This window comes from Sciurus vulgaris, assembly GCF_902686455.1.
Source record: "Sciurus vulgaris genome assembly, chromosome: 11".
Lineage (NCBI taxonomy): Eukaryota > Metazoa > Chordata > Mammalia > Rodentia > Sciuridae > Sciurus > Sciurus vulgaris.
In genome coordinates this window covers 63,378,227-63,391,776 of record NC_136472.1, presented here as the reverse complement: position 1 = coordinate 63,391,776, position 13,550 = coordinate 63,378,227, and the positions used below count along the sequence as shown (strand labels likewise).

At 39.9% G+C, this 13,550-nt stretch overlaps 1 protein-coding gene across 8 annotated transcripts in view; it reads right to left on the bottom strand.

Annotated features, from left to right (window-relative positions):
• TRIM66 (tripartite motif containing 66) overlaps positions 1-13,550 on the bottom strand; it is a 58,916-nt gene that overhangs the window by 38,027 nt on the left and 7,339 nt on the right. For 5 of the 8 annotated variants that reach the window (XM_079105404.1, XM_079105406.1, XM_079105405.1 and 2 more), the window contains one exon: positions 11,516-11,834. The exons of 1 other annotated variant lie outside the window; for it this stretch is intronic. In XM_079105404.1, the coding sequence (XP_078961530.1) occupies positions 11,516-11,834 (319 nt within the window). Of the gene's footprint in view, positions 1-94; positions 1,784-11,515; positions 11,835-13,550 lie in introns of those variants that run through there. 2 more of the 8 variants (XM_079105408.1, XM_079105409.1) reach the window with 2 other exon arrangements.

The following is a 13,550-nucleotide window of genomic DNA, read 5'->3' as shown; positions in this document are numbered from 1 at the left end:
ACTCCTCAGATGCTCAGTGTCTGCTAGACAGACTTCGATCCAAGACACCCCTAAGATGATTGCCAATTTTGCCCCTAGCTGCCTGCAGGCTTACCTGTTGCCCTGCTGCCCTGTGATTAGAGCAACACCTTGGAGAGAAGTCAGAGGAGAGAAGTCAGAGGAGCGACAGGTAAGACCACCACAGGTCCCAGAGGATGGTGCTTGCCAGGAGCCCAGGAACACCCACCCTTCATGCTGCAGCCAGCAAGGCTGCAGGGCCTAAGCCTAGGGAAGCTGGGTTCTGGGTGGGGTAGGGAGAGCAGCCTGGAGCCTCTTCTCCTTGCTCTGATGCATCTTCAGCCAGGGCTGCATTTCTCTAGCTCACCTGAGATGCTCCTGCAAGAGAGAGCTTGGTTGACTCCTCCTGTTCCTGTTTATCTCGAAGGCTCTGCAGCAATTTTCCCAAACTGAACAGCAAGAGGGAGACCTCAAAGAGGCGACTCTCTTCCTAGCTGCATCTCCTTCCTAATCCTCTGGGTGCCTTGGAATAGAAGCTCAGAAGGAAGAAAACGAGATTTTCAACTTTCAGGAACTAGCTCTGTCGCCCTCTGCACAGCTCGGGAGGCCATCACTCTCAGCTTTTTAGGACTCGATCCAAAAATCCTTCAGCCCTCCATGTTCCCCAAAATGACAGTGCTCATGTGTGGCTGGAACCTGCCCCGATCCGGCAGCTCATTTAAATAGAGCTCATCACAACAACAGTGTTGGTGGAGAAGTGAGTAGCTGCAGGGCCCTGGGGACCCCCTGTTTATACGTAGGAAGAATGATGCAATCTGGGTATCAAAATAGCAATCCAGAATGGAATAACAGGCTCACGCAGCAGCGGTGCCTGCACAGCCAGAGCTCAAGTTGACACACTCTGTCAGCCCCACACTGCTGCAGCACGCAGATGCCAGGCACACACTCTCACTGCATCATTTTAAAAAACAGCAGGAGCCCGAGAGATCCCTCCATGCCCCCAGCACTGAAGGAGGGGGGGGGGGGGCTTTCATCAGACATTAAAATCTCTCTCCTACACACTCACCTGGCTCCTGCCACTTCACCTGAAGTCCTTATCCTGTGACGTCACAGTCAGTTGCTATAGTGACCAATTGTCCGTCACAAGCAGAGGATTAGGACTTCAGATGGAGAAGACACACATTTGAGGATGTACAATGGTCTTGGAAGGTGTCCCTTGGCAGCTAACTCTACCCCCCAGAGAGATAAAGTCACACAAGAAGGGAGGAAAAAGGGAAGGAAAAACAGGGTCGAGTTGAAGGAAAGACATTAGGATGGAGGAAGACTACAAGTACTGGATAATTACAAAAGCTGAGCAATCTGAATCAGGGGGAGCAGCAGGGAATGAACTTGGAGAAACTAGCAGGAGAGTAAGCTCCTGAATGCTAAGTTAAGGAGCCTGCCCTTTATACTAAAAGAAAAAACAAAAAGGTTCTGAAGCCTGACTGAGCTGGGCTTAACAATTGATCATCATGATGAACTGAAGACAGGGAGGTCAGAAAGGAGGCTTGTCCAGTAGAGCATTAATGAAATCCTCAATGAGGGCAGAGTTGGAAAAAAGGGACAGAAGAGTCATTTTAAAGAGAACTGGTAGCGCTGGGCTTGGTGGTACATGCCCATAATCCCAGCAGTTTGGGAGGCTGAGGTAGGAGGATTGTGAGTTCAAAGCCAGTCTCAGCAATTTAGCCAGGCCCTAAGCAACTCAGTGAGGCCTTTTCCTAAAATAAAATATAAAATATAAAAAGGACTCAGGATGTGGCTCAGTGGTTAAGTGCTCCTGGGTATCAAAAAAAAAAAAAAAAAAAAAAACAAGGGAACTGGTAAGACATGATCAAAATTGGATGATGGGGGTACTGGTGGTGTGCTGAGTTACGTGGGTAGGCTGTCATGAACAGAGACAGGTGGAGGAGGAAGAGGGCCAAATCCCATCTTATCCTTCCATATTTTTCTATCCCTGCCTGGTTATTTCTACTTGATGACACCCACAGGTTCAAACACACCCAATTTTCCCAGTGCCTAAAACAGGTCAGAAAACTACAGTCTGCCTGTTTTTGCCAATAAAAAACATGATTATGGAAACATTTATTGGAATATAATTGTGCCTATTCATTTCTATGTTGTTGATGGCTGCTATTGTGCTACAAAGGCAGAATTGAGAAGTTGTGACAGGCATTATGTCCAGCAAAGACATAAACATTTACTATTTACCTTTTACACAAAAAGCTTATCCACGCCTACCCTAAAGCAACAGCTCCTTAAGTTGTTCTAGCTTCACCTTTTGGGACTCAATTATGATTATGGGGGTCCTCTTTGTTCCCAAGGCTACTCCCATTTCTGTAAGCCCTAGTTCTGATAACTGGTTCACATTTGAGCTGGACCTCTAAATTTGGGTAGGAAAATTCCTAATAAGGAAAGGGAATTCTAAAAGAGGGAACATTATAAATAGAAGATTATAAATGTCAAATGCAGGGTCTCCTTAGGGGAATATTGGTAAGGCTAAAACATGTAGAGAAATGGTAGGAAATGAAGCTATAAAATCAATTTGGGTCCCTACTGGGAAGAGCCTTGAAGGTACTAAGATTCTGTTCTGAACTGAAAGCAATTGGGAGGCTTTAGGTAGCTAAAATGTAGGCTGAGAGTCAGAGGGAATGATCAGGGTTGAAGTTACAGAATTTGGAAGCATAATTCAGAATGGCAATAGGTACAATGAGATTAGGAAAAAAAAATATATATATATATCACTATAGGATGGAATACAGAATAAGCTGAGGTCAAGCAGGAGTATCCAGGGGACTAAGCCAGCAGCAGATCTGAGTGAAAAGTCATAAGCTGAACATGAAAGCCAGGTGACTCGATGAGGGTGGAAATGAACATACGGTTTACAGCCTTCAGAACCCATACTCCTAGGTACCACTTAACTGTAACATAGGCTTTTCATGCCAAGAAAATACCCACAGTGGAAGGCTGAAGATATAGGTATGATGAGGGGCTCACCTCATTTGATAGTCACTAATCCAGATAGCACCTCTGCCTCTTTTCACCCTAAATCTCAAGAGGCAGTCGAAAAACTGATATACTCCGTGCAAAGCCAATGATCCCATTTCCTACTGGGCTTGAGGAAGAGAAACAACAGGGGAAGAACCTAGTGGAGCATTGTTCTAGGTCTGCAGTTTTTACAGCCTACAAACCCAAGCAAACCCTGGACTATCAGGCCAAGGATCTAGACATTTTTCCTGGCTCTGCAAATGAACAATTATGTGACCTTCAGCAGAATCTTGGTCTTTTATGAGTTCCTGATGCCCCATCTGTAAAGTGAACAATTAGGGACAAACTGTAAGGGCTTTTCCTGTTTTTAGGCCTCCACAGTACTTACCCAGGACTAGCCCCGAATGAAAGAGTTCCAATAACAGAAAGCTCCTCCAGTACCCTGTCCATCAATCATAGGAACCCTTATTTTTGTGGTACTGAGGATTTAACATAGGGGCATTTTACCACTGAGCTACATACCCAGTCCTGTAAAAAAAAAAAAAAAAAAAAAAAAAAATTTTTTTTTTTAATTTTTAGACCCAAATAAGAGTCTTACTTATTTGTCCAGGCTGGCCTTGAACTTGTGATTCTCCTGCCTCAGCCTCCCAAGTTGCTGGAGTTACAGTGAGTGCCACTATGCCCAGCCGTCACAGGAACCTTGAACTCCCTTCCCTCAGCAAATCTGTTCCAACCACAGCTTCCTAGTCTGTACTAGCACAGCAAGCACATCCTCCCAAACAGCCTGCCTCCTTCCCAGTACCAGGGGAATTGTTCTCCCAGTAACAGGTACTGTTCAGAGGTGCCAGTGCTACTCCCAGACTCTAGAGAGCCAATTAAGGTGAGGAAACTGTTCATGAACTAAAAAGCCACCCCACCTATAGGGCTCTGCAGCTCCAGCTTCTGCACCTGCCACATATCCAGCTCAGTTCAGCTCAGCAGCACAGCCCCTACCTGGGAGACTTGGATCACTGCCTGCAACAGACCCCAGAAGGATGGACATATTGTTCAGCACCTTGATAAGCAAACAGCAGTCACCTGCCTCCCAGGCTCCTGCAGCTGAGATCTTACCCCCTGCCTCCCATTCTCACCAAAGGCCATTAGAGCCCCTCCAGCTGAGCTGCTCATTAAGATAAGAGTCATTTCCCTCTCTGACTTTGAGGTTGTAGAATCTTGCATCATTTCCCTCTCTTTGGATCTTCCTCAAACCCCCAAGGCCTGCCCACCAAGGGACAGTGATTGCTCCCCCTTTCAGCATTAGCAGTGTATGAGAAATATGCTGTCACCCTTATCCAGCTTCAGGAAGCATGGAATTGTGGTAGTTATTTGATGTTCTTAGAGTAAATCAAATGCAACCCTGAAAGCCAGAGAGGGTCTGGAATTGTCAAGTCAATTCATGCTAGAGTTCAGATGAGCTCTGTGACTTTCAGACAATTATTCTTCCCACATCTTGATTGGATCCCCCACTTTGAAAAAAGCAAAATTTTTAAAAGGTAGATTCTGAAATTTAGATTTGAGAATCAAGGTCTCTCGGCCACACAACTTATTAATTCTTTTTTTGTACTGGGGATTGAACCCAGAGATGCATCACCACTGAGCTATCCCCAGTTCTTTTTTATTTTTTTATTTTTTTGTATTTTGAGAAAGAGTCTGGATAAGTTGCCTAGGGCCTCAGCCTCACTATATTGCTGAGAGTGGCCTTGAAATTACAATCCTCCTGCCTTGGCTTCCTGAGTCACTGGGATTACAGGAGTGACCACTGTGCCCAGCATTATTTAGTAGCTTTAAAGATTAAAAAAAAAAATACTGATCCTTTTATTCACATGGGGAAGAAAATATCCAATTAATTGCCACCTACCCCCAAACAACAAATAAAACCATAGGAACCCTGAGAATCTTGAAGACAAACCAGTACATGGTAAATATTTCAGGGATGCTGGCTCCCTCCCTTTAGAGTTTGCTACAATTATTTAAAGTACCACTTTGATATTAAGTGGTCAACTCCCCAGATAGAATTTGAGCTGGGGACCATTTTCAATTAGGCTTAAAAGGAAATACAAATGCTTCTTAACTTATGATGGATTTATGTCCTGATAAGCCCATCATAAATTGAAAATATCATAAATTGAAAAACCATTTAATCCATCTAACCTACCAAACATAATAGCTTATCCTAGCCTACCTTAACTGTACTCAGAGCGTTAAAATTAGCCTGTAATTGAGCAAAATCACCTAACACAAACACTATTTTATAATGTACTGAGGTTCTCACTGTAATTTATTAACTATTGTACTGAAAGTGAAAAACAAAATGATTGAGTTTTCTTTCACACAACCATAAAGTCAAAAAATTAAAAGCTGAATCATCTTAAGTAGAGAACCATCTACAGCCCTGAGCAGATCTTCTCACAGTCTGAGTAGTTTCATTTCCAATATCCAACCTTTCTGCACAGAGCCTGCAGCTCCAGTCCTCCCACTGCAGGGCTAAGCTACCATGTACTCAGCACACTCCAACCTTCACTCTGGTCTCCACCATCAGGTTTTAAAGATGTTGCCCTGATGTATCCTCAGAACCTCAGATGTAATGTAGACCTATTTTCCTAGTATTCTGCAATTGCTTGGGAGAATCTCAGCTAAGTTATAGCTGTATTAATTTAAAGATATACACTTGATCCAGCAGTTGCATTACTGGGTATATATCCAAAGGAAATGCAATCAGTATGTTGAAGAGATAATATGCACTCCTATGTTTACTGCAACATTATTCACAATAACCATAATATGGAATTGAATTCCATTAATTTGCTGAATTAATGGATAAAGGAAATGTGGTATATGTATGTAATGGAATACTATTCAGCCTTGAACAAAAGGAAATCCATCATTTAAGAAACATGAATAAAACTGAAGAACATGATGTTACATGAATTAAGCAAGGCACAGAAAGACAAATATTGCATAATCTCATTCATGTGGAATCTAAAAAAGTTGATATCACAGAAGTAGAGAATAGAAGGGTGATTACCAGGGGCTAAGGTGGAGAGGGGTTGTTGGTAGTTGTTGGTCAAATGATATAAAATTTCAGTTAGGTAGGAGAAATAAGTTCAAGTTATGTATTGTATAGCATGGTGACTGTAGTTACTTATATACTGCATTCTTGAAAATGCAAAGAGTGGATATAAAGTGTTCTGACCACAAAATAACAAAGTGAGATGATTCACAAGTTAATCAGCTGGATTTAGTCATTCAAGAGGGTATCTGTACTTCAAAGCATCATGTTGTATATGAAATACAATTTTATCCATCAGTTGAAAATTTCTTAATTAAAAAAATAAAAAATTTGTGTTTGATAGTTCAGGCTGCAAGATTTGCTCTTTCCTCAGAGATTCTCCACGGGGCCTCCCCCATCAGTTCAGTGATTGTAGGTGCCTGTGGACTCTCCCCCTGAGCATGATGTAGATGACAACTTAAGTTTCACCTGACCTGACCCTTAGTAGTTGTTAGAACTTAAACCATAAATTCCCTGGTCCCCAAGTTTTTCATCTATAAATAAGAATGATAACACCTACCTTATAGGCCACTGTGAAGTTTAGAAAAGGTAATAAAGGAACAAGTGCCCAGTATAGTAGGTGCTAGATAATTAATTGTGTGTGGTTTTGTTTGTTTTAGCTATACTGGGGATTAAACCAAGTGGCACTTTACTACTGAGCTACACGTCCAGGCCTTTTTATTTTTTATTTTGAGACATGGCCTCACTAAGTTGCTGAGGCTGGCCTTGAACTTGCGATCTTGCATGTGCCACCTTGAGCCCAGTGATAGTTGTTTTGTACCTCCACATTAAAGAATGGAAAGTGACAGTGTCACAGGAGGGAAAAAAATCTCCCATATAGGCAAGTATTCACTTCAGTCCCTGTCCTATATCTTATTCTGTGTTGGGTTATAGAAATAGAAGCAGTGCAGTTGAATTTGAGAAGATACTCACCTCAGGCCATTCCTTTAGTTCCAAATCCCAGTGCAGAGTACAGACCTCAGACCTTGAAGGATTAGAGTTGAAATCCAGCTGGCAGACCCTGAGTTCAGGCAAAGCCCCTCTTCCATTTAACCAGGAGAAATAGACTTATGAAAATAGATTCATCCCTATGCAGTGTAGCACCATCTGGCTTAGATGCCAGGAAACCTATTTATTCCTCAGTCTCTATCCATTTACCTACCATCCCTCCACCTGATTCCACATTTTACTTTTTAAAATCCCATAGTGGCAGAAAGAGGATATACCTTTTCAAGAAAGTCTGTGTTCCTGTTTTACTGGATAAAGTAGCACCACTGAAAGCTCTTTCCAAAAACTTAGACCCCCAAAGATGGCTTCTCAAATTATAAAAGAGAAATCTCAGTTCAATATTAGGTGTCTCACTAGACTTGACATAGAAAGGTGACAACTCTGACTTTCATCAGACAGCTCACGGGGATGCCACGTGTTCAGTCCTTCAAAAAATATTCAGTGAGCAACTGATATCCACCAGTCCTAATGCATGGATAACCTCCCAGAGTTACTGTTTCTCTGATAGAATTTTAAACAATCTGTTTACTTATCTATCTTTATTAGAATATGAGCTCCTATCTTTTCATCTCTATACTTTAAATGCCATAAGGTCTGAAACACAGCAGTTAATAAATACCTGTGCAGGAGACAAGCATACAAACCAACAAATACCACAATGCACAGAGTACTAATAACTCTAAGCAATAAATAGAATCTTATTCCACTGTTCACCTATAAATGCAAATGTGGAAGGTAACAATGGCCTAGCCAGACCATAAGACATAATGAAGACTGTCACATACACAATAAAGCAAGTTTATACCTAACAGCTTTTTCATGTATTTGTTCGTTTGTATCAGTTTCACAAGTTCTAAACAACAGTATTTCTTACACTCTTAATATACACTAGGCATATTACGGAATGCATTATTTATGTGTATCTTCTCATTTAATCTCATAATATTCCTATGAATTAGTTACTACTATTAACAACCTTATTTTTCAAGAAAATACAATAATAAAAAAAAAAATAATAATAATAATAGTAATAATAAAACCCCAGATGGCTCAGTGGTTGAGTGCCCCTGTGTTCAATCCCAGGTACAAAATAATAATAGTAATAATAACCCTAGAGCATTAACGAATGAAGTAAGCTGCCCAAGTTATACAACTATTAAGTAGCAGGCAGATCAGTACTAACGCTCAAATGCTTGACACCAAAGTGTATACTTTTAAATTCTTCTTTTTTCTCTCTCTCTCTTTTCAGTACTAGGGATTGAACCCAGAACTTTTTGTTTTGTATTTTGTTTAGGGTCTCACTAAGTTGCTGAGGCTGGTCTCAAACTTGCAATCCTCCTGCCTCAGCCTCACAAGTTGCTGGGATTACAGGAGTAGGCTACCATCTGATGGAGCGTATGCTTTTCTTCTCCACTGCACATAGAATAACTTGGCAACAAGCACTATGATTCTAATAATTGTCATTCATATGAATTTAATGTTCTGACATTAGAGTCGAAGTCTTGAACATATACAATTAGTTCACATTAAAAATACTGAGGGCTGAATGAGTAGCTCAGTGGTAGAGTGCTTGTCTAGTATGCACAAGGCCCTGGGTTCAATCCTCGGCACCACAAATAAACAAAAAATCTTAAGTAAATCAAAGATCTAAGAGCTAAAACTATAATATAAACTCTCAGAAGAAAACTTCATGAGTTTGTATTTAGTAATGATTTCTTAGATATGAGACCAAAAGCACAGGCAGCAATACAAAAAATAGGTAAATTAAGACTTCATCAAAATTAAAAGCTTGGGGTTGAGAATGTGGCTCATGGTAGAGTGCTAGTCTAGCTTGTGTGAGACCTTGGGTTTGATCCCCAAGCACTACAAAATAAAACGTAAAAAAATAAAAACTTTAGTGCACCAACAAATTACAAAGCAACCCACTGAATGTAAGAAAATATTTGTGAATTATATATCTAATAAGGAATTGATACTTAGAATATATAATAAACTCATACAATTCAACAACAACAAAGACCCCATTGAAAAAATGGGCAGAGCCAAGTGCAGCGGTGCACACCTATAAACCTGGTAACTCGGGAGGATCACAAGTTTGGGGCCAGACTCAGGAACTTAGCCAGAACCTGTCTCAAAATAACAAAATTTGAAAAGCTGGGATTGTAGCTCAGTGGTTAAGCACCCCTGGGTTCAATCCCCAGTACCATAAATAAATAAATAAACAAACAAATGAAACTTATATCCATTAAACAATCACTCACCATTTCTCCCGCACACTGGCAACCACCATTCTACTTTCTGTTTCTATGAATTTGACTACTCTTAAGACCTCATGTAACTGGAATCATGGAATCACATAGTACTTGTTCTTTTGTGACTAGCTTATTTCATTTAGTGTAATGTCTTCAAGGTTCACCCATGTTACAGCATGTATCAGAAATTTCTTCCTTATTACGACTAATATTCCATTATACGAATATATGGCATTTGTTTATTCATTAATCTGTGGTGGACACTTGGGGTGCTTCCACCTTGTGGCTATTGCAAATGCTTCTATGAGCATGGGTATACAAATATCTCTTCAAATTCCTGCTCTAAATCATTTTGGCTCTATAACCAGAAGTGGAATTGCTGGATCATATGGTAATTCTATTTTTAATTTTCTGAGGAACTACCATATTATTTTCCACAGCAGCTGCACTAATTTCTTTTCCAACACTGCATAAGGATTCCAATTTCTCTGTATCTTTTCCAAAACTTGGTATTATCCAGGTCTTTTTTGGTTTTTGTTTGTTTAATAGACATCATAATAAGCATGAAATGGTTGATGTCTTACTGAGGTTTTGATTTGGATTTTCCTAATGATTAGTGATGTTGAGCACTTTTTTCATGTGGCTATTGGCCATTTATATATCTTCTTTGGAAAAAGGTCTACTTAAGGCCTTTGTCTGTTTTTAATCAGATTTTTTTTTTTATTGTTTAGCTGTAGGAGTTCTTTATATATATACTGGATATTTACCCAATAGTGCTTGTACCGTTAAGGCAAATTTAAGATTCACTATATTTATAAATCCCCTGTATTTCCAAGAGTTCTTTAATTAGGAAAGCCTGTTTTCCAGATAATTGAAGTACTTAAAAAGAAAAAGAAAATACATTTAATTTGCAAAAGTAAATATTAACAAAATTTATAAATAAGTTTAAATGTTAATTATAGTTCCTTTAAAAGTCATTGTTAAAATTTATTCCACTTATAAGTAGAGAAAGATTTGTAACTTAAAAAGCTTGATGAAGTTTAAATTGTAAGTTTAAAAATCATATATTAATTTACTTTTGTTTTTGTTTTATTTTTTGGTATTGGGGATTGAACCTAGGGGCATTTTATGACTGAGCTACATCCCTAGCCCTTTTTTCATTTTTTATTTTAAGGTAGTCTTCCTAAGTTGCTGAGCCTAGCCTCAAACTTGCAATCTTCCTGCCTCAGCCTCCTGAGTTGCTAGGATTACAGGCATGTACCACCATGTCCAGCTACATATTAATTTTAAAAATCAAAGTAGACCATATCTTTTCTGTGCTCCAAATGCTCAGCAGGCTCAGAGAGGTTACGTTGTTTGCCCACAGGTTCAGAGGGCTCAAAATCCAGATTTAAAGCAGCCTTAATGGCAATGCTTCAAAGAAAGCTACATTTGTGCTACAAATCACTCTGGAATTACTGCAAAGAATAAAACAAATGGAAACCATCAAATATGATGTTTCTAACTGTTTCCATTTATTTAATTTTCTCACTGTACACTTTCATTCAACAGCTACTGTTCTGTGTTAGGGTGCTTTGTACTAGAATACTAAACTGAAGGGGCCTGCTTCCAGTCTTCAAGGACTTCACAGTTCTCAATTCAGATTGTTTCCTAGGAAACCTGACATTCAGGAGTAAGACACAGGCTCCCCCATGCTGGGCAGCAGCTTAAATACTGAATGGTTCACTAGTCAGTGTGATTCTGTTCAAAATCTCCTCCTTACTAACACTAGAAGTTCAGCTGTTCTCCCTCTGCCTTGGAGGTTTAGTGAGCCAGGACACATCCTCTCCCATCTAGGGAGTCAGTCCCAACCTTGGCTACTCTATGGAAAGTAACTATTCCTGGGTTAAAACCTTCACAGGCTTCTCAGTCTACCACCAATTTAAGGAAATCCCAAAGATGAAAAGTTCCCAGCTTACAAAACAGATATATTAGGCATCAGAGGATTTGCTTTGTCTCACAGATTCCCCAAAGTGTTGCTTTCAGCAGTGAATGTCCCTTGGGCATTTAAATTCTGACTCCATCTATGCCTGAAACTCAGTTCCTAGGAAACAGGAAGAAACCTGTTCTCTAGAAGGAAGTGAACTTGTGGTGTGTTTGTACTTACCATCTGTGACAGTCCCACAAGCCCTGGCAATATGCCCTAGCTCCTGCATCAAGCCCTGGAAGCAGTCTTTACAGAACAAATGTTGACATGGTAGAAGCCAAGAGCCCTCATCTTGCACATCCTGTAGGCACAATGAGCACATCTGTGCCATAGCTTCCATCTGTCCACCCCTAGAGCAGGGTTTCTGGTCAGCTAGTGGATGCCTCTTAAGGTTCATGCACGTGTTCACACCCATTCCTGTGCCTCTGCCTGGGACTGAAGCTTTTCCATTGACATCCTCAGGTGTGAAGCAGCGTGTAGAGCGAGCAAGCTCCACTCCCTGTAAATAAAGCAAAAAGCAGACTGATTTACTACATTTGGGAGGGAGATGTTCCTCAATAGGTCAGAGAAGCCTCAGACCACAGAGGACCAGATCATGCACCTTCCCAGAGATGAAGACTTATGCCTCAGCCTCAACCCTGTACTTGGGCTCAGGGAATACAGCATCTTTGCTGTGAAAAACAAAGCCTGGAAGTGTTTACTAGGTTGTGTCTTTCTGGCAAGGTTTGTTTGCCTTCAGATGTCCCAGATCTATCTATGCCTCTAATTATTGGTGGACAAGCTTGATCCAGTTTTTAACTTTTGAAAAGGGTATGAGATTTATTAAGTGCCAAGTTTACACTAGGTACTTTATAGACTATTTCAATCCTCACAACTACCCTTGGAAATGGTGATTATGATATTTTCACAAGTCAAATAAAACCATTAGGAAAAGGCTGAGGAAATTGGGGTTCAGAGGTGAGGTAATACACAGAGAGAAATTTCAAATCCAGTCTAATTTCAGACTTCACACTCTGAACTACTGAAACATTCTCAAGCTGAAATTCAGACAGAAGTTCATTAGTGCTCTCCAATAACTTTTTAAAATTAGATAATAGAATTTTTAAAGTGTGAACATTCTGAATCATCTACATACCCACCACGATAAGAAACTAGGAGCAGTATTAAGTTTATGATCTAGAACACTAGGCAATATTACTTGTCTGAGATTGATGAGGAAAGAGAGACAGGCAATATGCATTCTTGCCACATGAAGTCTAAATGATATTGTGACACACAATGATGAATATTACATGGTATTCGGAATAGAGAAAGTGGGGAAATTGAGTCATCATCATTGTAACATGTTTGCTGAACTTATCTACAACAGTGAGTGCCTCATTGAAGTTGAAGTGGGTTGTAGCGGCAATTTACTTTAGCAAAATATCATCTGTATATGAAATTAATAGTTAATTTGTTTTGGTTTTTAAATTTTTAATAACTATAAATTATATGTGGAATTATAATGGCATAGGAGCTGAAACCAAAAGGAAGTTGTATCTATTTTTACATTTGTATTTATTTAAGACATAAAACATAAATCATTTAATTCAATTTGATATTCTGTAATCATCCAAGTTTGAGGGGGAAAAAAAAAACACCTCAATTCAGCCCAAAGTTTTTGGGAACCAAACCCATTAAAGAGGAAAGGTGAAGAGGCTGTGAGGGGCCAGGCTGCCTAGAGTCTGAAAGATGCTATTACATAAAGTAATCAACAGATTATCACCTACAATTCCTTCTGGGGCTTGAGGAGTAGTTACTTCCTAGAGAGCAGCCAAAGAAGCAGCCCCAGTAGAAGTGAGAGTGGTCTCTACTAGGAGGTTTAAGATGGCTAAGTTTATTAGACCACTGGTTCTCAAATATCTTGGTCTCTGAACTCCCTTACATTTTTTAATTATTGAAGACCCCAAAGAGGTTTTGTTTATGCGGGTTATATCTATTTCTATTTACCACATCAGAAATTAAAACTGAGAAATTTATAAGATATTAATTCATTTGAAACAATAATTAACCCAGATTTGGGTATAGCTCGGTAGTAGAGCACATGCTTAGCTTGTAGAAGGCCCTGGGTTCAATCCCCAGCACCAAAAAATGTGTAAATTAAACTTTAAAAATAGGCAAATGCAGTGTCACATGCCTTTAGTCTTAGTGAATGAGGAGTCTGACACAGGAAGAT